The sequence below is a fragment of the Sciurus carolinensis genome, chromosome 4, assembly GCF_902686445.1.
Source record: "Sciurus carolinensis chromosome 4, mSciCar1.2, whole genome shotgun sequence".
Classification (NCBI taxonomy): Eukaryota; Metazoa; Chordata; class Mammalia; order Rodentia; family Sciuridae; genus Sciurus; species Sciurus carolinensis.
The window spans coordinates 64,226,457-64,251,199 of NC_062216.1; the positions used below are offsets into that span (position 1 = coordinate 64,226,457).

Below are 24,743 nucleotides of genomic sequence, written 5' to 3' on the forward strand. Positions count from 1 at the left end.
AGGAAAACTGAAATTCACATGCAGCAAAATGAAACTAAACCCCTGTCTCTCACCCTGCATAAAACTCAACTCAAAATGGATCAAGGACCTAGTAATTAGACTAGAGACCCTGCACCTAATCGGAGAAAAAGTAGGTCAAAATCTCCATCATGTCGGCTTAGGACCAGACTTCCTTAACATGACTCCCAAAGCACAAGAAATAAAAGCAGGAATCAATAACTGGGATAGATTCAAACTAAAAAGCTTTTTCTCAGCAAAGGAAACAATCAACAATGTGAAGAGAGAGTCTACAGAGTGGAAGAAAGTCTTTGCCACACACACTTCAGATAGAGCACTAATCTCCAGAATCTACAAGGAACTCAAATTATTTAAATGTACAACAGTAGGAGGTTTATTATATTTTATTGTGTGTGATATACACGTGTGCACTTGTGCACACACACACTAGAACAAGGGTTTCAGTTTGGGCACTGTTAACATTTTGGACTGGATAAGTTGTGGAAAGCTGCCCTGGGTACTGGAGGATATTCCACAACTTCCCTGACCCCTGCCTACTAGATAGATGCTAGGAGTCCCCTCCCACTGTTCTGAAAAACAAAAAAAAAAACAAAAAAAAAAACACAAAAACAAAAAAAAACAAAAAAACCCTCCAGACACTGCTAGATGGTTCTTGAGGGTCAAAATCATCCCTGGTTGAGAACCAATGTATTAGTTGTAGACATTAGTATATTTTTGAAGTTTTAGTAGTCCTGGGGATTGAACCAAGGTCCTTGTGAATGCTGTCTACTACTGAGCTACACCCCCAGCCTCAGAAGACTATTTGCTGAAGTGAGAAAGTGACCAAAATTTGTGTAAAAGTAACAGGATATGAAAGTCTGCATGTAGATGTGGGGACTTAGGTATTAATATCTGGAAGGAAGTTGATCAATGTTTCTGTTAAACACCCCCACCCCCAGTCTCTGTGTTTTAGTGTTAGGGATTGAACCCCTACTAGGGATGGAACCCAGGGCCTCATACTTGCTAGGCAAGTGCTATACCACTGAACTGCATCCCTGCCATGGCAGATGTCTCCAAAAGGTATGGTAGAACAGGACAAGGAGCTCAGACATTGAGGTGGAGGCCTGGGTTCTAGTCCAGGGTGCACTATCTTGGAGTAAGTGGGGAAATAGCTTGGCCTCTGTGGCCTCTTTGCTGTGGAGTAGGTTCTATTTAAATCTTTGACTTGATGCTGGTAATGATTCTGAGTCTTCCTCTTGCCCCACAGATGGCCCTTGAGGTGGCATCCTTCCATCTGTCCACATATGCTTGTATCATTTGCTCCTGAACCTTTTTCTGTCAAACAAGCACCATACCCAGCCATGGGAACAGCTCCTCTGGACACCCCAGCGGGAGGTCCAGTGCAGCCTCCAGCTGTGCATGGTGCCTGAAGCCAGCATGAGCATCCAAGACAGGAAATGCAAGTGCCGAGAGTAGAGTGGTCCATGCCTGGTTTTTTTTTTTTTTTTTTTTTGCGATGCTCAGGATCAAACCCAGGTCCTTGTGCTTGCAAGGCAGGCACTCTACCAACTTAGCTATCTCCCCAGCCCTCCATGCCTGGTTTTGAAAACTGAGTATCCCTCTTGTGACTGGTCTCCTTCCTGGCCTCTTCCTTTCTTTCCCAGGAGAAGGTGGTTGTCCATTTTCCTGCTTATTTTGTATTTCCTTTGCATGTAGGAACCATGTGAAATAGCCAATATTGTTTTTGTCCTAAAAAATAAAAATTTTATTTGACTTAACCTGATATCGTGTGTAAACACATCTACAGACAAATTACTTGTTAAATAGGATTGCCCTATTGCAACTATTTTACAGAAATTTTTGTTTAGTCTCTTGGACATCTTATTACTAATGCACAAGACTCTTATTCTTTTCAATGATTTTATGTGTATTCAATTGTATGGATATATTTTTGTTTTTGTTTTAATTGTACAAATTTATGGGGTACAGTGTGATAATTCAGTACAAGTATACAATGTATAATGATCAAATCAGGGTAGTTGGACTGGAGGTGTAGTTCAGTGGTAGGATGCTTGCCTAGCATGTGCATGGCCCTGAGTCATATCCCCTGTACCCCCCCACACACAATCAGGCTAGTTGATATTTCCTATAAATGTCTTCTGAAAATTGTTTGTTTAATACATAGTGTACATATGTATGGGGAAGTATGATAGTTTAATATATGTCTACAATATGTACTGATCAAATCAGGGTAATCGAGGTTTTTATCTTATTCCTTGTATTTGAAAGCTGTGTTTTTATCTTATTCCTTGTGTTTGAAACCTTAGAACTCCTCTCTTCTAGTTATTCATAAAATATATAATAGGTTTTTATGAATTGTAGTTTCCTCACTGTTCTGTGGAACACTGAGACTTATTGCTTCTGTATTTTGGTTTTGGTTATCCAATCTCCCTCCTCTCCCTCCCACCTTTTCAGCCTCTAGTAATCACTGTTTTACATTCAGGTCAACATTTGCTTTTTTGTTTTGTTTTTGTTTTATTTTTTAGTTGTCAATGGACCTTTGTTTTGTTTATTTTTATGTGGTACTGAGGATCGAACTGAGTGCCTCACATATGCTGGGCAAGTGCTCTACCACGAAGCTACAACTCCAGCCCATGCTTTTTTGTTTGTTTGTTTGTTTGTTTTATATGGTGCTAATGATCGAACCCAGTGCCTCACACATGCCAGGCAGCCCTCTACCACTGAGCCACAACCTGCATCAACTTTTTTGTAATGTCCACATATGATAGAGTGTGGTAGGTCTTTCTCCATCTCATTTATTTCAGTTAACATAATGTCCTTCAGTTCCATCCATTTTGTTGCAAATGATAGGCTATCATTCATTTTTATGACTGAACATTATTCCATTGTCTATACCACTTTTCTTTATCCATTGGTCCATCAGTGGGTCCCTAGGTTGATTACATGTAGTAGGTATTGTGAATGATCTAGCAATAAGCATATAGATAGATATATAGATATAGATAATTTTTTATTGTACTGCAGATTGAACTCAGGAGCATTGAACCACTGAGCCACACTCCAAGCCCTTTTTATTTTTTTTTATTTTGAGACAGGGTTTCACTTAAGTTGTTGAAGCTGGCTTATCCTCTTGCCTCAGCCTCTGGAGCTGCTGGGATTACATATCTAGCTAGATGTATCTTTTGTGTGCCAATTTCGTTTCCTCTGGATATATACCTGGGAGTAGATAGCTGGATCCTATGGCAGTTCTATTTTTAGTACTTTGAAGACTATTCTCCATAGTGTCTGTGCTCATCCCCCAACAGTAGAGTTATGTGTTTCTTTGTTTTTTCCCACAGTGGGATTGGAACAGAGGGGTATTCTACCACTGCATGAAATCCCCAACCCTTTTTACTTTTGAGAGTCTTGCTAAATTGCCCAGGCTGGCCTTGAACTTGTGATCCTCCTGCCTCAGCTGTGCCAATAACTGGGATTATAGGTGTGCACCTAGCCAGGGACATTTTTTTTTTAACTCGGTTCCCCATTGGCATTTGTCTGATCAGTAGTAGGTCATTTAGTTTGTAATATGTGTCCTATGGAAGACTTAATCTTTTGTCAAATGCAGTATGTCTTTTTTCATCATTTTATTGGAAGTCTTTTCTTCATACTATGAACAATTGAAACCATGTGACTTGATGGAAGGAACCTACCTGACCCCTCCTGTCACTTACTAGTTCTGTGGCCTCAAGAAAATTCTCCCCAAACCATATTTTCTCCCTTTTAAGTCAGGATCAACACTGCCTATGCAACATCACTGTGTGGAATGCAAGATCATAAAACTTGTGGAAGAAATGGATTGGTTCCTTTGTTGTTATTGGAAGGAATTGCTGTGATAGTTGTCATCATGATAGACAGATTTCCTGAAAACTTTTAGGTACACTTTAATAACTAAGTATATTCTTGTAGGAAACTTACTAAATAATGTAAGTATTTAATTTAAAATAATCATAGCCAGATCAGCCTAAGGGGTCTGGCAAATCTCTGGGAAGATCCAGGAAAACTTCAGAGTTTGCTTACTGGGTTGCTGCCCACAGTTCTGTGCCAAGGGGAAAGAAAGGAACCCAGACTGAGTACCATTTGCATGGTGACAGAGACCTCAGCTGCTCAGCTGCAGTAGCCAAAGTTCCTGAGCCAGAGCTGAGTTCAGGCTCCTCCATTTTCCCCTGTGGAGCATCCCTTCAGGGAACAGTCACCCACCCTCTATGTGTGTCTTTTTCTAGGTTGTGACCTTGGACCTCCGTGAGCCAAAAACAAGTCAGAGCTACCCAGTGCTGCCTATGCCATGGACTCTGAGGTCAGACTCCTGAATTCCTTTGGAGGAATCCTTGGGAAGGGGAGGTTAGGGAACTGAGTGTAGGCAGACTTGTTCTTCATGCATGTGCCTGTGGGTGTTGATCTAGCTTCATCCCTATCTGACAGCTCTGCAAAGAGGAACCACAAATCTATAATAGAATTACCATTTCAACATCCTGGAGCCTATGGCAGCACCCATGGTGCCTGAAAAGTCTTGTGTTAGTTGGCTTTCTGTCACTGTAACAAAATATCTGAAAAATTCAGCTTAAAAGTAGGAAAGATTTATTTTCAGTCATGGTTTCAAAGTTTGGTTCCGTAGTCTCTGAGAGCTATTATTCCTGGGCTTGTGGTGAGATAGAACATCATGGCAAAGAGGGTGTGATAGAACGAAGCTGCTCACCTCATGGCAGCTGGGAAGCAGAGAGAGAGAAGGAACTGGGACAAGATATACCCATCGAAGGCACATCTCCTAGTGGCTACTTCCCCCAACGAGGCCCCACCTCCTAAAGTTTCCACCACCTCTCAAAAGGACATTAAGTTATGAATCCATCAATAGGTTAATCCACTGATGAGATCAGAGCTCCAACGATCTGATCACCTCCCATCGGCTCCACGTCTGAATATTACTGCACTGGGAATTAAGCCTTCAACACAGGACTTTTGGGGGGACATTCCAGATCTACACCATAGTGGGTCTCAATGTGTACCTGTTGAATATCCTTTCAGAACGATGGGAATGGTGAGGTTTTCAGGTTGATAGCTGGAGAGCCTGCTACATAGTGGGCTCTGGATAGACGTTAGTTGCATGAACAGAAGAAATTTCAGAACTCCCACTCGACCCCATAAAGGGCCGGTTATGTTTGGATAGTAGTAATCTATGTTGGTGCCAGGTGAACTTGCCCATCGTCTCTTCCTATCCACCACATATATTTCCTCTCCCATGTTCTTTTTTTTTTTTTTTTTCTAGAGTGAAAGGAGTAGGGTATATTCAGGTGTGAAGAATAGAAACAATGCTGAGAGGGACGAGAGAGGACCCCAATAGGGTTGTCCTCCTCTCCCATATTCTTGAGATGTCTTTGGGTTAAAAAACAACCACCACATCCTCCTTGCGTAGCACCCTAGGAAATCTTTCCTCTCATAAGGTACCACTTTTCCTGACACCCTTTCAGTATAGGAAGGGTGAATGTAATTATTGCTACTGTTGTTTTTTTCTTTACCTTCAGGGTGAAAAAGCTGAGACACAGAAGGTAGGTAGATTACCCAGTGTTTTGCAGAGTTGGGGTTCCCATGAGCCTTTCTAACTCCTCTTTGATCCTAGGTCAGCAATGGTTCAGGCCTCAGGGATGAGCACATCACAAACCTGCTGGTGCTTGACTTCCTCCAAAGCTTCTCTGACTGTAAGTTCCACCAAGAGCTGAGGACTCTGGGCCAGGAACTGCCTTTTCAAACTTGCCTGGAGGTGGAACGTGAGGATGAACTACAGACTGATGGCAACCGGGCCAGTATCTTCATGGAAAGAATAGAGGCAGGTAGGTACCTGGCCCCACCTCCTGTGCTCCAATTCTGGACTTTGTTGTCACTGGTAACATCTAGGGATATCCACAGGCTAGAAGGGACATTTAGCTTAGTCTCAACCCCTAGAGTGATTTCAGGCCACTGTATATGTTCATGTTATGTGATTCAATCCTATATGTTCATCCACCAAAATAGAAGTGTTTTCCCAAGTAATTCTGATATATCCAAAAATTGGAAACCACTGATCTGTATTAAATAACCTGAAGGAATCCCCAGTTGGGGTTTATGTAGTTTCAAGAACCAGGGAGCTTTAAAACAGTGGTTCTGGGGTCCCTTCTTTAGGCATTCTGATTTGATAGTTCTGGGGCATCACTGGTGTGAGCAAAGCCCCACAGGTGACTAACACAGCCTCACACCACCTTGAGCAGGCCTGCTGAAATATAAATCTCACTGATCCAGTGAGATCCATCTATTTGTATCCCACATACCACTTCACATTTTCCCTTTTTCACGTGTAAGAAAACTGAGCTAGAGGTATAGCTCAGTGCTTGTCTGGCATACATGAGGCCCTTGGTTCGATCCCTGGCACAAAGAGAGGGGAGGGAAGGCAAAAACTGAAGTATTCTGAACCTCATTTCCAGATGAGGACACTTAGGCCCAGGAACACATAAATGACTAACTCCAGTCAAACTGATGGACTTTTCCAAGGCAGGACTTGGGCCAGACCCTTTCTCGAGCTTCTTGTGTTGCCTCCCATCATATTAGTGCTGCCTCTTGTTATATCTATTCCAGACTCTACCATCCTTAACTTTAATCCCTGTGCTCTCTTCCCGGCCTCTATGTTGTCTCCCCTTTGCCACCAGTGCTGTTTCTGGAGAAGGCAAGGCTGCGGGGCATGTTGAGGTTCCACTTCTGCATTCAGCTCAGGACAGTGGTTCTCAGTAGTGTGCACACAGATGTTACATGAGGAATTTTTTCAAAATGTACAGACCCTGGGTCCTACTCCAGCCACCCATGTCAGCAGTCAGAGTGGATAACTTCCCAGGTGATTCTGACCTTGATTAGAATCACTGCCCTGGGGCTGGGGATATAGCTTGGGTTGGAGCATTTGCCCATGGTGCTCAAGACCCTGGGTTCCATCCCTAGCACTGCAAAAGAAAAAGAAAATTGCTGCCCTGATATTTCAGTGACCCAGATCTTCTAACCTGTCTGGCATGACCTGGTTGTCTACCTTGAAATTTCCTGTCACTGAGACTGCATTGCCCTCTGGTGGCCCTGGGAGAAACCAACAGCTGATTCAGCATTTTGCCCAATCTCATCTTAAATCTGGTGAAAGGGAATGTGGCAGGTGTTTCCCACTAGCCAGTGTGTGACAGAAACTTTCTTTGAACCCAACAGCGTGTCTTCTGGTGGCCCTAAACTGAATAAAAACACTTGGTCTCTTGGAAAGTTGTAGGAAGGACTGAGGGCAGGAGTGGGCAGGAATGGCTTCATGTCAGAAGGTGATGCAGCAGTAAACACAACCAGAGTCTGTCGCCTGTGTTTTTCTCTTGCTGCCCTCCACACTGTCCCTTACCTTTTAGACTTTAAATCCTGACTTGACCCAAATTGTATGTGAAAAATGGATTATAGGGCTGTACACTGACTTCACTAGTGCTCTGGGAGAAAATTGGCCTGTGAATTAAGTACTTTTTGAGCTTTAGAAGCAAGGGACAAAATAGAGACTCTGGAAACCTTGAAAATTGATCAGATATAATTTCTGATGTTGCTTATCTGGTGGATAGAGGGAAGAGAGTTGTGTACATGATTCACTGAAATAAGGTGGAAAGTCTTTAGCAAAATAAGTGAGGCACAGATCATTTCTGAGGGAGCTATAAGGAGAAGTGGGGACCTTTTGCTCTGAAGGGAATCAAGAAGGAATTCATGACTGCAAGTGAGATGGAACTGGGCCTAGAAGGATGAGATAGTGTAATTCTTTGGAAATAGGGAAGAGGGAATGGCCATTGCTTAAGCAAAAACCTGAAATGGGAGAGCCTAGAACCTATGAAACACAGAAAGTGATTTGAGTTTGGCTAGAACATTCCAAGAAGTAGTGAGAATTAAATCAAAGGGAATTGGAAGCTAGGTGATGACTTACTACTTAAGTAGAAGTAAGCACTGGGAAGGTCCTGATAGAGAAGCAGTGTTGTATCTTGTTGTGGTGCTGGGCTAAGGATGACTTAGTTGAACACTTACCTAGCATATGTGTAGCCCTGGGTTCCGTCCTTAGTGGCTTAAAAGAAAAGGAAAGAAGACTACAGGGAGGCAAATGAAACCCTAGAGCACAGAATTTGAAGAGGCACTCACCCTGAGGTTGACAAGCGCGTCAGACTTCTTACTGCTTCCTTCAGTCCTGCCCTAGTCCCCCTGCAACTCCACTTGCTGTGCCCTTCTGTTTCTGAGGAAAATGAACTGAAGGACAGTGTTATCGGGATGAGAGCTCAAAAAGAACCCCGACAAGGGTGGCAGCAGCAGATAGGAGCTATAAGATCAGATTTGACAACTGGCTGAGTGCGGGTGCAGTAAGAATAGCAGAGACTAAGGTAAACCTGAGGGTTCCATCCTCACCAAATAAGGAGCCAGAGGGGAGTTGCAAACACACACAAACACACACACACACACACACACACACACACACACACACACACATAAATACAGGATTTAATGGGAAAAATAACAATAGTTAGCATTTAATGATTATCAGAAGCTAGATACAGGATCTGTTCATTCCTTTATACACTTATTTTGTTTTTGGTTTATTTGTTTTGTTTTGCTGTGCTGGGGATTGAAGCTAAGCATAGGCTCTACCACTGAGCCACACCCTCAGCCTCATGTAGTTGGTTTTTGTTTTGTTACCAGGTATTGAACCCCAGGGCTCTTTACTACTGAGCCACATCCTCAGCCCCTCTTTATTTTTTATTTTGAAACAGGATCTTACTAAGTTGATTAGGGCCTCACTAAATTGCTGAAGCTGACCTTGAACTTATGATTCTTCTGCCTCAGGCTCTGAGTAGCTGGGATTATACGCATGAGCCATAGCACCAAGCTTCCATACAGTTGTTTATTGAGCACCTGCTATGCGCCTGCATCAGTTTAAGTGCCAAATATTTAACAGTAAACCAAATTGATTTTTAAAACTGTAGTTTGGGCATGCATGGTGTCACATGCCTATAATTTCAGCAACTTGGGAGGTTGAGGCAGGAAGATGGTAAATTTGAGGCCTGCTTGGGCAACATAGTGAGACTCTATCTCAAAGTAACATTTAAAAATGGCTGGGAATATGGCTCATTCCTTGCTTACTACATGTGAGGCTCTGGGTTCAATCCTCAGTACCGACCCCCACCCCCAAAATTGTAGCTTTTAGGGAGTTTATATTTTTGTTGAGAGGTGTCAGACAAATCATAGAATTAGAATTAGGGTAATGTGTAACAACTGTCAAGGAAGAAAAAGAAAGGGAGAGAAGACTGGAACAGAATAAAGGAGATGAGGAAGGAGCTGTGTTTGGGTGGGGTTGCATTTAGGCAGAAGGGGCAGTATGTGTGGAGGCCAGGGAGGCTGGGGAGGGACTAAAGTCAAGTAGCAGGTATCTCAGCAAGGTGGAGCAGATCATACAGGGCCTGGTAGGTGCTGGAGAAGACCTGGGCCTTTACTGAATGAGGCAAGACAGGGGTGGGGAGTCAGCTCCACCTCCTCCCTGTGAGGAGGTAGGACATAGGCTTCAAGCTCTCACAGCCAGGAAGTGGTGGAGGTGGGACTCAAACCTGGTCTGACTGTAAATCCTCCTTCCTCAAAGCTTCTAAGGCTGACACCTGTTAGGTGTTGGTATATAAACCTGAGCGCCATGAAGGTTGCTGCCAGGGTTATTCTTTGGGGGCCCACAGTGAAGAATGCTGTGGCATGACTGACCTTCTTTGGGGATAGCTATTGAGTCTGTGTTCAGGGGGAGAGGCCTGCTTCTGGAGCTGGTCTCCTGTTCACTCAGGCCTTTCCCTGGTCCCACAATCATGACTAGTCCAGAAGCCACAAAGGGGCTCAAGTTTGAGTGGAGCCAATGTCAGTGGGGACTGTGAGGGCATTCTGTGGAGGCAGGAGCTGGCCTTCTTCCAAAGCAGACTCCTTTCCTGTGTCTGGGTGGGCTGGAGAGGGATAAGTGTGTCTAATGGGGTCATTGTCTGAATCTTCTTTGTCATTATTGCCCTCTGCCTGTACACTAAGACTCTGAAAGTCAAGAAGAAGTTATCCAGAATATTGCCAGGCATCTTGCCCAAGTCGGGGATGAGATGGACCGCAGCATCCAGCCAGGACTGGTGAATGACCTGGTGGCGCATTTTATGAATGTTCGCCTGTCGGAGGAAGTAAGTGAGGGAATATACTATTGCTACATCTGGGCAAGTTGGGCTTGTCCACTTGTCACTGGAACCAGGGCCTGTCCTGTCCCTCATCAGACAGACCAATGTCCCCTGAGGTAGCTCCATGACTACACATCTGGAGCTTCAATAAGAGAATTGGGAATGGAGTTAGAGCATGGTTTTCTCTCAGGAGAATTTAGTGGAGATTTAGAAAATCTGAACCTTTTAAGTCAGAGGGATAAAAGACTCCAGAAAGATGAGCAAAGTATATCTGACTCTTCCAAAAATAACTTATTCTTTCTTCTGTTTTGGAGAGTAAATAAAGATGCCAATAGAGAATTTTCAGTTACTTTCTCAGGTATAACAAAAACAGCAACAGTTAGCCTGCTCCTCTTCTTGGCTTCATGGTTGTATTTAGTTAAACAGATACTGTCTGAATTTCTGCCACTCACATTGTCCTGTGGGGCATCCAAAGATTGGTACAGGGCATTGTCCCCTTCCTGAAGAAACCTAGTGGGAGAAGGCCACACCTTAAAGCCATCAAATAAATGCTCGTAGCTATAGGAGGTGAGAGGAGAGAAGATTTCATTCTTTTGCCTTCTACCAGCTGTTCTGGCCAATACCCTCACTACCTTGTTGGACACCCCCTTCCATGGCAGCTGGTCTTCAGTCTGGCAGTCCCTCCCCATCTGCCATTCTCCAGCAACTGTCATAGAACACAGAAGCAGCTGGCTATGTGCTGCCTTGGGACACGTCCCACAAGAGTAATTGTGCATGTGCGTCATTAAGTTTAGGGTCTCTCAAGTTCTGTGTCTAGGATCTGCCTTAAGCTAGGGCGCTCACCAGTCAGATGGGCCTAAGTTGCTTCAGATGGTTATCAAAGTCTTTTGAAGGTTATGGAAGGAAATGACTTCAGCTCCTTGTGTTCCATTAAATAGCACACAGTGCTCAGTGAACATGCATTAGGTTAGTGAGTGTCCCCTGCAGGAAGTGGTCTCCTATTCCCTTTGCATTGCCTCAAAACTAAATTATCTGTCCTCTCTGTGCCCTGTAGTCTTAGTGCCCTGTAGTCTTAGTTATAATCAGTACTTCCTTCTGAGATCCTTCTTTGTACTTATCACCAGGGACTGTAAGAAGGAAGACTATTAGTAAATTGTCTTTATCTCTGTGTAGGACAGAAGGAACTGCCTGGCCACCGCCCTGAAAGCAGCAATGCAGACTTACCCTAAAGACATGGAGAATGAGAAGGCCACGCTGATTATGACCATGCTGTTGGCCAAAAAGGTGGCCGATCACACACCATCCTTACTCCGTGATGTGTTTCATGCAACAGTGAACTTTATTAACCAGAACCTATTCACCTACGTGAGGGACTTAGTCAGAAATGTAAGAATCACTGACGCCAGCTCCTTGCCATTTCATGGGGCCCCCTGGTCTCTATCTGTAGTCCACACCCTTCTCCCTCAAAGGTCTAGAACCCAAGCAGAGCCCTCTGCCATGGGGTCCTCTCTCAGCCCTCCTCACCCTAGTCTCCCTGATGACAAAAGCACAAGGAAAGCTGTGACAAGACATGCTGCTGTCAGAAGGGAGGCGAAGCCTTCCTCACACCATGGACAGAATCACAGCAGCATGGTGCAGACATGGAAGGCATAAAAGAAAGTGGCCAGAGGGGCCCAGTCTGAGCTTCCTCAGGCTGACCTCAGCTTCACCTTGTCACAAACATAAGTGCAGATTTTCAGAATACAGGCTTACAGAGGATGATGGGGAGAGAGACCAAAAGGAACAGTCAAAATGTGGAGCGGGGGCAGAGATGATGTGGTCTCCCATAAACAGGGAGCACAGCTCTCACATAACCAAGATATTAAAAGTCAGTCTTCATGACACTGCCTAAGAAAGGCAAGGCATCCTTGAAGACTGATGCTTCAGTTTCATAGACCCCAGTGGAAGATATGTGAATATATCTTCAAATTTTAAAATATCACGTGTCTGCAATTTTTTAATATGTCAGAGCATTACTCAGGCTTCCTTGATTTTTAAATAAAAGAGCATCTAGTGAATAGTTATTGATGGGCTTTAAATGCACCTGCTGTGTGCCATGATCTTCAGTTATACAGACAAAATCAGGGGTAAAACGTGCTGAACTATTAGAAAGAAAGAAGCCAGAAAAAGTCTCTGAACAGGTTTTTTTTTTTTTTTCTCCTCTCTTAACCAACAACATTTTCAAGGAGGAATAAGAATCTAAATGTCAACATCTGTACTGATAGGTATCAAACAGTGATAGCTGAAGGAGAATAGTGATCCCTCTGACCTTCTAACATGTGTCTTAACACCTTACGTGATTATGGAGAGGCTTATATTTACCTCTGAGCCCTTGGAAATCCTGCGTTTTTGTAGTTGCATCTGTGTAACAAAAGGGAGGGTGCAGGAATATAAGGTTAACAGGATATGGAGGCACAGTATCTACATTTATCCCAACTTCACTCCTGTTAAGACACTAGCGTTCTTAAGTACTAAATCCTGGTTGTGAATTAGACTGGCTAATTCTGACTGGTGTTCTTTTCTTGCATAGGAGATGGACTGAATGGATGACTGCAGAAGCCCAACAGGCTATATTTGATGTGATGACAGCAGTGTAGCTGCCTCCAAAGAAGAGCTATGGCCACATATACAGACGTCTTAGAAAGGAGAGGCCCTGGACAAGAGCTCTTTCTCCTTGTTTTCAGGGTGATATTTTCAGCTGGTGACCCATTTAGAAATTTCTACATTGATGTATTTTGAACAAAAAAGTCAACTTGCACACATTTGAGTGGGTCTCATGCCATCTCCTACATCTGTACCTTGTGCCTTTATCTCAGCAGCTGTACAGGTTCCCAGTTGAAAATTAAATTGAAAAGCAGGTTGTAAGGCAGAAGGGAAAACAAACTCAGTGATTTTTGCTTTTAAAAAAAAAGTTACTGTTTATTAAAAAGGAGAACAGCACATACCCAATACACATTAAAATTACTACTCGAAGTAGGGGACATTCTATTACCCAGGAAATAATAATATGTAAAAAACCTGGCTGTATGGCCCAGAGATTCTGGATCAAGATGTGCTGTTCTCAGACCATGGCAAACTCTGACCTCAGTACATAGATGTTTAGTTTGATTTCCTTGTGTTTGAGTCAAGAGAATTATTTAAAAGGTGTCATGGTGATATAAGGGCCCATGTCAACCACTGTGTCCAAATTCAAGCAGCTAAATGCATTTTTCTTCTTTCCAAGAAATCAAGGCTTTGACATTTGGAAGCTCACGGAATGCCAGATGTCCTATTAATAGCCTTATAATTCAGTTTTCAGCCCCACCCCCTACTGAGTCCATCCAAGCCTGGAATCTGCCTCAGGACAGAACAGGCCTCTAGGCATAAAAGATGAACACAGACTTAAATACAGGTAACATCAAATCCAACTCACTCAGGTAGAACCCAAATACAGAAGGAAAAGCTTCAGTTTAGCAGTGGTGCTGCATAGGCCTCTCTCACCTGGAACCACTGCCTAGGACTCAGTCTGGAAGTGTGGTGATGTGTGTCGGGCCCACATCACTTATGTCACCTTCAACAGTAAAGTTCTTGTGTCTGCAAATGTAATGTTTTGGTCTGGGTGCGGTGGTACACACCTGGAATCCCAGCTCCTCTGCAGGGTGAAGCAGGAGGATTGCAGGTTCAAGGCCAACCTATGCAATTTAGTGAGACCCCATCTCAAAATAAATAAATAGGGCCAGGATTGCATCTCAGTGGTAAAGCACCCCTGACTTCAGTCCTCACAACCTGGAGGATTTCTTGGGGGTAGCATGTGGACAAGAGCAAAGAGGGACTAATATGCTTTTGGAGGGCAACTACCTAGTTTGCGAATGACACGCCAGGAGCGAGAGCTGTCTTTTATGCTCTCTCTTCCATTCACCGTTGCAAACAATAAAGGCTGTTCTTAGTGTTTAAAAAAAGTTTAAATTCATCAGAAGAGAAAAATCTCTCTACTTTGGTCAGCATTCACACACACCACCTAGGGCTGGGTATCCATCCAGTGTGACCAAAAAGTGACAAACAGTAAAGCACACAGATGTTGCCTGCAGTATGAAGGCCGCCATTTGAAATAAATCTTCCAGTGATGCTATTATTTTGAATGTTTTTCAGAGTGAACTTTTTTTAAAATGAAGATTCATACCACAGTAGAAATAGGGTGACTCACACAGATGCCTTCTTCCACACTCATACACGCAGCAGTCATTACAGTTAGACTCACTGGGGGAGATATTTTCCTCCAAAAGGAACCATGTGAATGAAATAGGCAAATCTAAACTGATGGAAAAGCAAGTAATTCCAGGCTCTTTTCTATCACACTGATCATTCACAAAATCTTTACCTTCCACTGTTTCACTTACATTAATATCCTTGACTACCATTTAATACAGCTCATATAGGCCTTGGTGTCAGTTTTTTCATTCTGAGTCTGATATACTTTCTTGAGTATACAGCAAGGTTATCACCCCGTCTCCCCCAGTTAACATGAAAGACTCCAGTGTATCAAAAATAAGATCCCAGTATTGAGCACATCCCAGCCATAAGGACTTGGTGTATCCTGGAAGTTGATGTATTTTTCTCTGATAACGTTCTCCTAGTGTGGATATAACTGGGAAGTGACTTTAATTCAGAGAACGCTTTCCCATTGTTTTCAAAATATGTTGTAGTGACAGAAACTCCTTTGCTAAAGATGAAAAACTTCCTCCTCTAAAAGACACTTGGCATATCAAGGTCCTGTGGAATACTCCAGACACTCAGCAGGTCAGATGGTTCCTGATCTCAGCTCTCAGGGTCCAGAATCACCTGCTGAGGTACCCAAGGCTGCCTTTGAGGACCTCAGCTCCTACACCTGGGTTCATTTTCTAGCAGCATCATTAGCTTTTGTTGACTGTGAACTAGAACATGGGGCTTCCTTTCAATGTGATATAACTGGAAGTCAAACCAAATAGTGTGTATAAGGACAAGACTGATGATCTGAAATGATCCCCCATAAGTCAGCACATGAGGGTGCTACATGAATAGGAAGATAAGTTGTCTCATTTTCTTACCACCTCCAGTGTTCTCCCCAAGACACTGCTGCTGACAAAAGCAAAATTCACAGACTCGAATTTTGTTTTTTTTCCCTGATGAAGAGTTGATTGTTCAAAAGGTAGGCAATGGGAGGGAAAAGGAGCCAGAACAATTTGCAGTGATAAACTGAACAAACCACAGCTGTAGTAAGCAGAGCTAAAGGAGCTTCAGAAAAAGGAAATACCTGTTGCTTAAGTAAAATGCATGTTAACTTAATTACAAAAATTACCATTTAATTACAGCATATGGGGGAAATGAGAGCATCAAAGTCAATAAATTGAGCTCAATCAAAGAACAAGTCAGATATTAAGAGGCACTTTTAATCTGAAGGAAAAAAGAAATGGAAGAGTCAACAGCAGGAGAAATACAGGGTTAGGAAGAAATTCTTTCCTTTGGTGCCAGGCAATGGTTCATGTGCATAATACAATTCTCTTGCTAGAAAACATCAGTAATAATTATTCCAGATTCTTTATAGAGAAGATACATTTTGTCTACGGCCATACCACCCTGAACGCGCCCGATCTCGTCTGATCTCGGAAGCTAAGCAGGGTTGGGCCTGGTTAGTACTTGGATGGGAGAAGATACATTTCATTTTTTTCCCCCCTGGGGAAAAAGGCAGCAAACCAATAATCTTAAAATGTCAGAACTGTCATTGAAATTGTACATTCACTTTCTTCTAGTTGCACAAAGATTGCCCACTGAGATGAGCAATATCACTATATAAGGTCTCGGGAGAGATGGGAACAGGTGAGCAGCTGCTACTCTGCACTTAGACAAGGCCTTGCAAATATCCCTGAGAACAATCCCTCCTGAGCTACAACAAAGCTGCTGTCCGGTTGGGGTACTGTGGAATAAACATCAACATGGGGAGGACCCCGCTGGAGTGAACCAGGAAACACTGGTGCGGGCCAAATAGCCTCAAGTAGAAAAGGGAAGATGCGATGTATTGATATTTTAGGAACGTGACAGTTTCTAAGTCTCCATGAAGTCCTCTTGATAAAGGAGATAACTACAGCAAAGGGACTAAATTTCATTCTTCCCTGCTATAGAATCAGACTGTATTAGCAAGGCAAGAATTGACATTTTACTGTGGATGGTAAGGGAAGGGTTTACACTGTGAAGTCATGGGTCAGCTGAGCAAAATGTGCCTGGTGTGGACAGGCCAAGCAATGCCTACAGGTTTTCCTGTATGGCATCAGCAGGGGAGGAGGAAGAGAAAGGACCAAAAACTAGGGGAAAGGGAAGAGAAAAAAATGTGTCATGGTGCCACCCACACCTGGCTCCCTTAGAACTTGGTGATGATCCCCATGTCATGGTGCCTGGCCTTCCTTATGAACAAAACCACATAAGAAAGCTAATAAGTCACCAGCACCAACAGCTCTGTACATCCCAAGGCATCTCAGCATCTAAGGGGAAGACATCAGCTGTGATTAGACGTGCTGGGCGTTACCCTATCTTTCTCAAAAAAAATAGTAAGAACTTGGAAAAAGCACTAGATTGGGCATCAAGATTAAGTCAAATTATTGCCTTGCCTCTCATTTACAGGACTTCAGGAAAATTACAAAAATTGTGGCTAGATTTCTTCAATCTATAGCATGGGAAGAACAGACATATGAATAGGCATTAGAACCATGAGTGTGTGAAGGTATTTGAGGCACTAAAACAAGCACTTGCATGTGCAGCTAATGTTTGCAAAAACTGGCTGCACACACAAGGTTTTTTTTTTTTTTCCTTTCTTTTCCTTAGGAAGAGGACATTCTACTGTGGAAAGCACACCTCCTAAACATGTGGTTCTCACAGATGATGGCAGGTCTTAGTTCTGACATACAGCATTTTGCTGGAAAGGGGATTCATTCATAGAAAGTTGATTCTGTGACTAATCAGATGGCCTCTGGCCCTCTTGCCAAATATGATCACCACTTCAAATTCTATGAAAGAGATGTTTATGTGAAGACAAATTAAGAGAAAGGAAAAAGAAGGGATACCACGTCTCACCTGTAAAAACTTTTATTTCTATAAAAGCACTCGTAAAATGAGAAAAATCAAATGTCTACATATTGTACTTTCAGGGAAAAAGGCAAGGAGCAGGCATTGCTTTTATATATCACTGGAAGGAATCAGCACAAAGGCTGAGAAGATTAATGGCAGTTGCAGTTCAAAAATGCATCTCCAGGTTAACTGTTTACCGCTCCCTGGCCCCCCATCCCCCCTTTGCCACACACACAACAAACCCAAGTAGTGACTGCATTTGATAGGAGATGGGACAGGTACACAAGCCAGAAGAGTTGTCAAGGATGCCTTCAAGTGGGGAATTCATGATCCAGGTCGACAGTGGCATTTCTTTATCTATTCCGTAGAGGGCAATAATGATCACAAGAGTCCTCCTAAGGCACATGATAGGTACGGATTATTATGGGCCCAGAATTAGCACATTAATACAGAGGATGAGTTGGCATTTTTTAATTCTGACGTTTTTCTCAGGAACCCTTCACTGGTTTTTGTCAAGTGATCAGAAATCATTACATTCACTAGATCAATTAAGAAGAGGTCCATACTGACATGTGGGTTTCATTTCCTGCAAGTACTGCAAGGGGGAAAAAAAGGAGTTCTATAGAGAACTGGGGACATAGTACAGTAAAAGAGCACTCATCCAGCATGCTCAAAGATCTGGGTTCCATCTCCAACACACTGAAAACTAGAACTAGAAAAGTTCTACATAACTAATAAAACAGGGTGATACTTTTAATTCTACATTTGCATCCCCTAAAGAAGTTGGACATATTCTGAATCATTCTTTTAGTTTTGACTTGGATGTCATGTATTTCAGGGGACAAGAAGGAATGGGCTGATTACTATCAGACTCCCCAAAAGAGGGAACATAAAAGCAGCAGCAGTAGAACACAGGATGGTCACTGGGAAAGATGAAACTCCAACGGGACGAATGGCTGACAGGTTTCCCCCAAAGAGGAAGGGCAATTTGAGGGGAAAAAAAAATAATGAAAATATACTTGACCAAATTACTTTAGGTTAATGTTCAACAGCTGGGCAAATAAAGCAGCAAGCAACCAGTTCAATATCACAATTCTTCCTTATTCTTGCCTTTGCAGAGAACATGGATCCAAATATTCTAAACCACAGATTATCTCTTGGCAGCTCAGAAATGAACCTGGATCCTGCCAGCACATAACCAGAACAGCCTAAGAGTGTCAGAATGCACAGAAGGGGAACGTTTCACTATGAAAAGAAAAAAGAAATCAAGATCCTAACTCACCAGTGTCTCTGATCTTAACCTATGCCAACATAAATTCAGCAATTAGAGCCAGGTACAGGGTCACTCACCTGTAATCCCAGCTACTTGTGAGGCTGAGGTAGAAGGATTACAAGTTTGAAGCCAGTCTTGGCAGCTTAGTGAGACTCTCTTTTAAAATAACATTTTTAAAAAAGGGGGACAGGGGGGTAGCTTGGTGGTAGAGCCCTGGTTTAGCATGCTCAAGGCCCTGGATTCAATCCAAAGTAATGCAAACAAAATAAATTAAAATAGCAATTGAATACAGAATAAACCCATGAAAATGTCAGAACCCACAGAGGAAAAAAGATCTTTACTTCATGAACCTTATTTCATCCCCTCACCTCTAGCTATGTTAATCAAGGTGAACAAAATCCTTAAGAAACACCACTTTGTTAGATGTGACACTGAAAATCAGAACATAAAGATATAGTGCATGGGCTGGGGGAGGGGGTAGCTCAGTGGCAAAAAGCACGAAGTATGATGATGCTGTTACACAAACACGCTTGGATCACTACTTGACCAACTTCGAAAAACTTTTAAGGAGATTTTATTTCAAAAAATAAATTTCAAAAAGAAATCCCATTTAAAACATCAGGTCTTAATGATCAGGGTAGATAAAGTATTTTATTATCAATTTCACGATCTAAAAAGTAATTTGTTACATTGACTAAGATAAATCTGAGATGACTTTATCAGCATGTGTGCTCTGCAGAGTGATGCTGTGGCCCTCAGGCATGAAAGAACACAGTTCCACCCCTCCTCCAGGGACAAGATCAGCCTGAAAATGATGCTGATTCTCAACTGGCACAAACTGGCTTTGGGTCCTTCTGGTTTCTTTCCCTAACATGTGGGCTAAGAGGACTTCAGGTGAAGCCTCAGTTCTTGACCTCTGAAGGCCAAACTAGAACCTCAAGAGTACTCTTAGTCTTGAAAGACAAGCTTCCTTTTCTAACTTTTTGTTTCAGTGATATTTTGTATTAGGTAATAAAAAGATACTTATCATTTTATTTCAATGATAGTACATTAAATAGTAGATATGACTCAATTGGTTCTGTAAGCCCAAGGGTGATGATCCTCACCATGTCATAAGAGACCCACAGTGGAGCTGGATGACCACTGCTAAGACTGAGGCCAGATACTGGGGAAAATGTACTAATCCAGGGGTAGACAGTGAGCATCTGACGAGAGGTGCTACTGGCAAGTCACCATAGGAAAGCAGGGTGATCCCTGACTAAATGACTATTCTCCAGTAGCCAGTTAATTGCACTCCCAGGTTAGGGGACCCGAGGTCTCTGAAATGTTTTCTTCAAAGATCCTTAAAGGCAGCATCGCTGCAAGAAGCTGTAGGAAGCTTCAGGGGTTTTTGTCAGAGGTGGCCAGGGCACCAGAGGAGGCTTTGCCCTCAGGATCAGGATGAAAAGGGGTATGGGGAAGAGAAGGAGCAGTGTGGTACCTGAGAGGTTGTGGGATGAGGGGAGAGCACCCTCATTTAAAAGATGGAAGTGTGTGTTGGGGGAGAGGGGAGCATAAAAGGAGCAGCTGTAGAACACAGGATGGCCACTGGGAAAGATGAAATTCCAAGGGGATGAATGGCTGACAAGTCCACAGCTGTGGAGCTTACAGCTAAGCCCTCTGCACTGGAAATATCTACCCCAGATTTTTCTAAATGAAGCCTCTCCCTCTAACGCAGTAGCCCTCAATGGGGGGATAAGTTTGCCCACAGGAAACATTTGGCAATGTCAGGGACATTCTGGGTTGTCCTCACTGGGAATGGGGTGCTCCTGGCATCTGGTGGGTGGGGGCTGGGATGTTGCTGACCATCCTACCATGCATAGGATGGCCCCTACAACAAGGAATTCTTGAAATATCCACAGCAGCAAGGCAGAGAAACTCTGTTCTAGAGAAAATACTTTACTCATAAGAGTCTGAATCTAGAATGAGCCAAAGCCCTTGGAACTGACAATCAGACCAAGGTGAACACCCTCTATCTCCAGACCTAAAATGTGGATCCCATTGCTGCCTTGTTGAGTGGACACCCCCAATCCTCCCAGAGTGTTCCACAAATGTCCCATTGGCAGCTGCCAGTTCAAATTCCAGCAAGGACAAGTCAACCTTAGATCCTCTTGTCTCCTTTCTCTTCTGAAGAAGCAGCTACTTCTTTCTCAGAGCCAATGCAACCCCAACTGCCACTGCCAGGATGGCCACAGCAGCAGCCCCTCCAAACAGCAGCATAGACTTGCCATCAGAAGACAGTAGGGCCTTTCTTTCTGCAACAGGGGATGTTTTCTCACTAAGACTCCTCTTCCTTACAGGGATCTCTGTGTCACTTGGCAGTGCAGAGGGCACCCCCTCCTCTGCTTCGCTAGGTTCCAGAGCTGCTGCTCTTACCTCTTCTTCATCCAGCTCTACAAACAATGATGGAGCAGGGCTAGCTTTCTCAACTGCAATCATTTCTGCATCATGTTCGCTCGTTTCCAGCAAAGAAGTGGCAGTGATGTGTGGAAGCCAGGGAGCAGGGGCTCCAGTGAATGCTTCTTGCAGCTCCCTGGCTGGCAAGGCAGTCCCAGCTGCTTCTTCCACACCCTCAGGTATCTCTTCTTTCTCCACATGCACAATGTCAGAGTTAGAAGAGTTGTTCTCACTCTTTTCTCCAGCTCCATTGCTATCTAAGCTTTTGACTTCTTCAGGATCCATTGCAATTTGTTGCCAGGATTCAGGCCCAAGGGACACTGGTAGGCTTTCTGTGTGCCAACTCTGGCTAGCTGACAGTGAGACAGGTAGGCTCTCTGACTGCCAAGAAGTCGTCACAGTTGGAGACTCTGGGGGACTGACCTGTCCAGAGTTGTCACTAGGCAGGATATAAATGTCATTACTATCTTCTGCAATGACTCCAGTGTATTCTTCCTCTTCAGACTCAAGACTAAAGACAGTGCCCTAGAAAAGTCAACATAAAGAATGATCAATATTGTAAAAATAAGGTCAAGCTGGGAAACAAATTTTCTCCTAAATGAAGTTCCAGGAATAAACACATTGTTTAGATCCACATAGTTTCTGTATTGAATGCATTTATTTGTAGGCCAATATACAGGAAGAATTTTTGACAATGCTCTCACTAGCTGTCTTGAAACTAACATATCAAAAGTTCACGTATGGTTCTGTCATTGTGGCTCAGTGGTAGAGCATTTCCCTTGCATGGTGGGGCACTGGGTTCAATCCTCAGCACCACATAAAAATAAATAAATAAAGGTATTGTGTCCATCTACAACTAAAAACACAAAAACAAAACAAAAGTCCATGTATATTCAGTGTAATTCACATATATATGATGCAATAATTCATGCTAAACAGCAGAGGAAACAAAGGCATGACTCAGGGGATTTATCGGTTAGTAGGTATGAACATAATGCTATGCCATATTCAAGGTGCCAGTTAAGAGTTCAGATAGGAAAATGAGTTCTTTTGGTGGAGGTGAGAGAATGTGGGAATGACAGCTTCAAGGAGGGACTGGTAGTTATACTGGACTTTGGAGCAGGGGAAGGTTTTGACAGTGAAGGCCAAGCTGAAGACACAATACTAGCAAAAACACAGACCTGTGAAAAAGTCAGTGAAAAGAGCAAGTAGCCCAGTTTAATTAGTGCATCATTTACAGGAAAATAGAAAGCTCAGTTGGAACATGACCACAGAGAAACCTGAATGAAGCAGGTGCAGTGGCACACACCTGTAATCCCAGTGGTTCAGGAGGCTGAGGCAGAAGGATTGAGAGTGTAAAGTCAGCCTCAGCAACAGTGAGGTGCTAAGCAACTCAGTGAGACCCTGTCTCTAATAAAAGACAAACAGGGCTGGGGATGTGGCTCAGTGGCTAAGAGCCTCTGAGTTCAATCCTCCCTAGTACCCAAAACAAAACCAAAAACCTGAATGACAGCTAAGAAACAGGGTCATTAATCAATAAGCAATGGTAGGGCACTGAAGTCTTTGAGATACAAAAGTAGAATCAGAGTTCTGCTTTAAAAGTTACTCTAGGGGTCTGGACTGTTGGTCAATGGTAGAGTGCTTGCCTAGCATGTGCAAGGCCTGGGGTCTCATCCTCAGCATTCAATTAACAAAAACAAAGATTTTAAAACTCAAAAAACTAAATTAAAAAAAAAAAAAAAAAAAACTAAAAAAATCTGTACTGTTTTTGGCTTGTACAGTGAAATGTGCCCATAGTTCCAGAGGCATGTGCCCACACTCCCAGAACTCAGCAGGCTGAGTATTATGAGCTAAATATGTCAGTTTCAGGGAGCTGTTCCTTTTATGGGTCTTAGGTAAGAGGGTTGCATCTCATGATGCTGAAAAGCTCCTATGTCTGGTGTTCCTGATGTGATTTGGGATGTCTATATGTCCTCCTTGACTGAATTTGATTAAGTTAATATGTGTAAATTATTTATGGGTTTGTGTCTATGGTTGTGCTGGTCAGATGTGGTTGTTTACTTGCACAAACAAGGTATAGAGACATTCTGTCTTGGCACTTATAGTCAAAATGGAGTTGGTCATTGCAAACTACTACTTTACAAAATGGAGTCAGTTAGGTTTAGGCACAGTCTGAGGACTGCTGTTCTATACGTTGTGGAGTAACTCTAAGCAGGGCACAGCCTGCTCTCCATACTAACTCAAGAGGATCGCTTGAGCCCAGGAGTTCAGGCTGACCTGGCAACATAGTGAGACCCCATATTAATAAGTAAATAAAAGAAAGTTTAAAATTAAGTAAATAAAAAACAAATAAAACAATTAAAAAGTAAAAACATTTGGGCATGGGGGCACATGCTTGTAATCCTAGCAACTAGCGAGGCTGAGGCAAGAGGATACAAGTTTGAGGCTAGTCTTGGCACTTTAATGAGATTCTGTCTCAAAATAAAAAAGGGCTGGTGGTATATAGTTCAGTAGTAGAGCATCTCTGGGTTCAATCCCCAATACCACACACACATAAAAAAAGTAAAAATGATTTGAAACAATACACCCCTGGCTTTTTTTTTTTTTTTAAGTACTCAGGATCAACAAAAGAGACCTTTGCATCTATAATTTTATGGGATTTCACCTTTCAACTCTTGCTGCATTTGCATAAGTGTATTAATAATACAAAACCATTAAATATCTCTGGGACTAACATCAATAATGAATGTTAATAAAGAGCCCTTCAGAACCAAATGCAGCATATAAAAGACTGAGCAAGACCTTAGTTCTACTGAGAAATGAACTCAACTCCCTACCTCCAATAAGTTCCTCTTATACCCCATCAATATCTCAGAACAGAAAATATGATGCTAAGATGTCATCTGGTCATTAGATAAGGGCTCAGCTGAATTTTATAAAATAGAGTAGTGCTACATTTAAAATCTATTTCTAATTATCTTACTCCTTCAGTTAAAAAGCACAAGGGCAAAGTCATACAATATTTAGAATACATTATCCCTTCTGGAACACATTAATGTTTTCCTAGGAAAGCAAATATTAAATTTTAAAAGGCCACAGCATAGTAGTATTAGAGGAGCATGAGTGGGAATAAGGTCAATCTTTCCTCTCTATTCCTACCCCAAATTTGTCTTCATCATATTATAGGCTCCACATAAGAGGGAAGCCTTATCTTGGTGAGTGTATTCATTGTCCCCTACAAGTGCTGTGCTAAATTTCTAAGCCCTGTCACCTTATTTATGCAGACAATGGGGTTTTTACCATTTTGAGGGAGCAGAAAATGTTTTACAAATAGGAAATAATGTGTAACACACCTCCCTTAAGACTCCATTCATACAAAGCAGAATACGATTTTAGGAGAAATTGCAGGCTCCCTGAAGCCTATCAAGCAACTCTAGTTTAAAATCTGTGATTTGACTCCAACAGGGTCTGGCTTAAATGCCATCACCTCTGGATCACTGTATCCCCCTATGATTTCTTTTCAACTCCTAGAGAGCTCTGAGTCTAGGCCACACAGAGTATCATAATGATACATTTTGTACCATACTATCTATATTATTAGATCTCCCCAACTACAGTTGCTCTTCAACCTACAACAGGGTTACATCTTGTTAAGCCCTATAAGCTGA

General features: G+C 42.7%; 2 protein-coding genes across 17 annotated transcripts in view; one reads left to right on the plus strand and one right to left on the minus strand.

The window, feature by feature from the left end:
* Bid (BH3 interacting domain death agonist) overlaps nucleotides 1-13,054 on the plus strand; it is a 41,151-nt gene extending 28,097 nt beyond the window's left edge. The window contains exons 2-7 of one of the 2 annotated variants that reach the window (XM_047548519.1): nucleotides 4,278-4,351; nucleotides 5,574-5,597; nucleotides 5,669-5,879; nucleotides 10,120-10,259; nucleotides 11,427-11,639; nucleotides 12,823-13,054. In XM_047548519.1, coding sequence (XP_047404475.1) covers nucleotides 4,340-4,351; nucleotides 5,574-5,597; nucleotides 5,669-5,879; nucleotides 10,120-10,259; nucleotides 11,427-11,639; nucleotides 12,823-12,834 — 612 coding nt within the window. In that variant the 5' untranslated portion in view covers nucleotides 4,278-4,339 and the 3' untranslated portion in view covers nucleotides 12,835-13,054. The remainder of the gene's footprint in view (nucleotides 1-4,277; nucleotides 4,352-5,573; nucleotides 5,598-5,668; nucleotides 5,880-10,119; nucleotides 10,260-11,426; nucleotides 11,640-12,822) is intronic. The other variant, XM_047548520.1, reaches the window with a different exon arrangement.
* A 4,009-nt stretch (nucleotides 13,055-17,063) lies between these two features.
* Nucleotides 17,064-24,743, minus strand: part of Bcl2l13 (BCL2 like 13) — a 97,975-nt gene continuing 90,295 nt past the window's right edge. For 14 of the 15 annotated variants that reach the window (XM_047548507.1, XM_047548508.1, XM_047548510.1 and 11 more), the window contains one exon: nucleotides 17,064-21,600. In XM_047548507.1, coding sequence (XP_047404463.1) covers nucleotides 20,818-21,600 — 783 coding nt within the window. In that variant the 3' untranslated portion in view covers nucleotides 17,064-20,817. The remainder of the gene's footprint in view (nucleotides 21,601-24,743) is intronic. The other variant, XM_047548516.1, reaches the window with a different exon arrangement.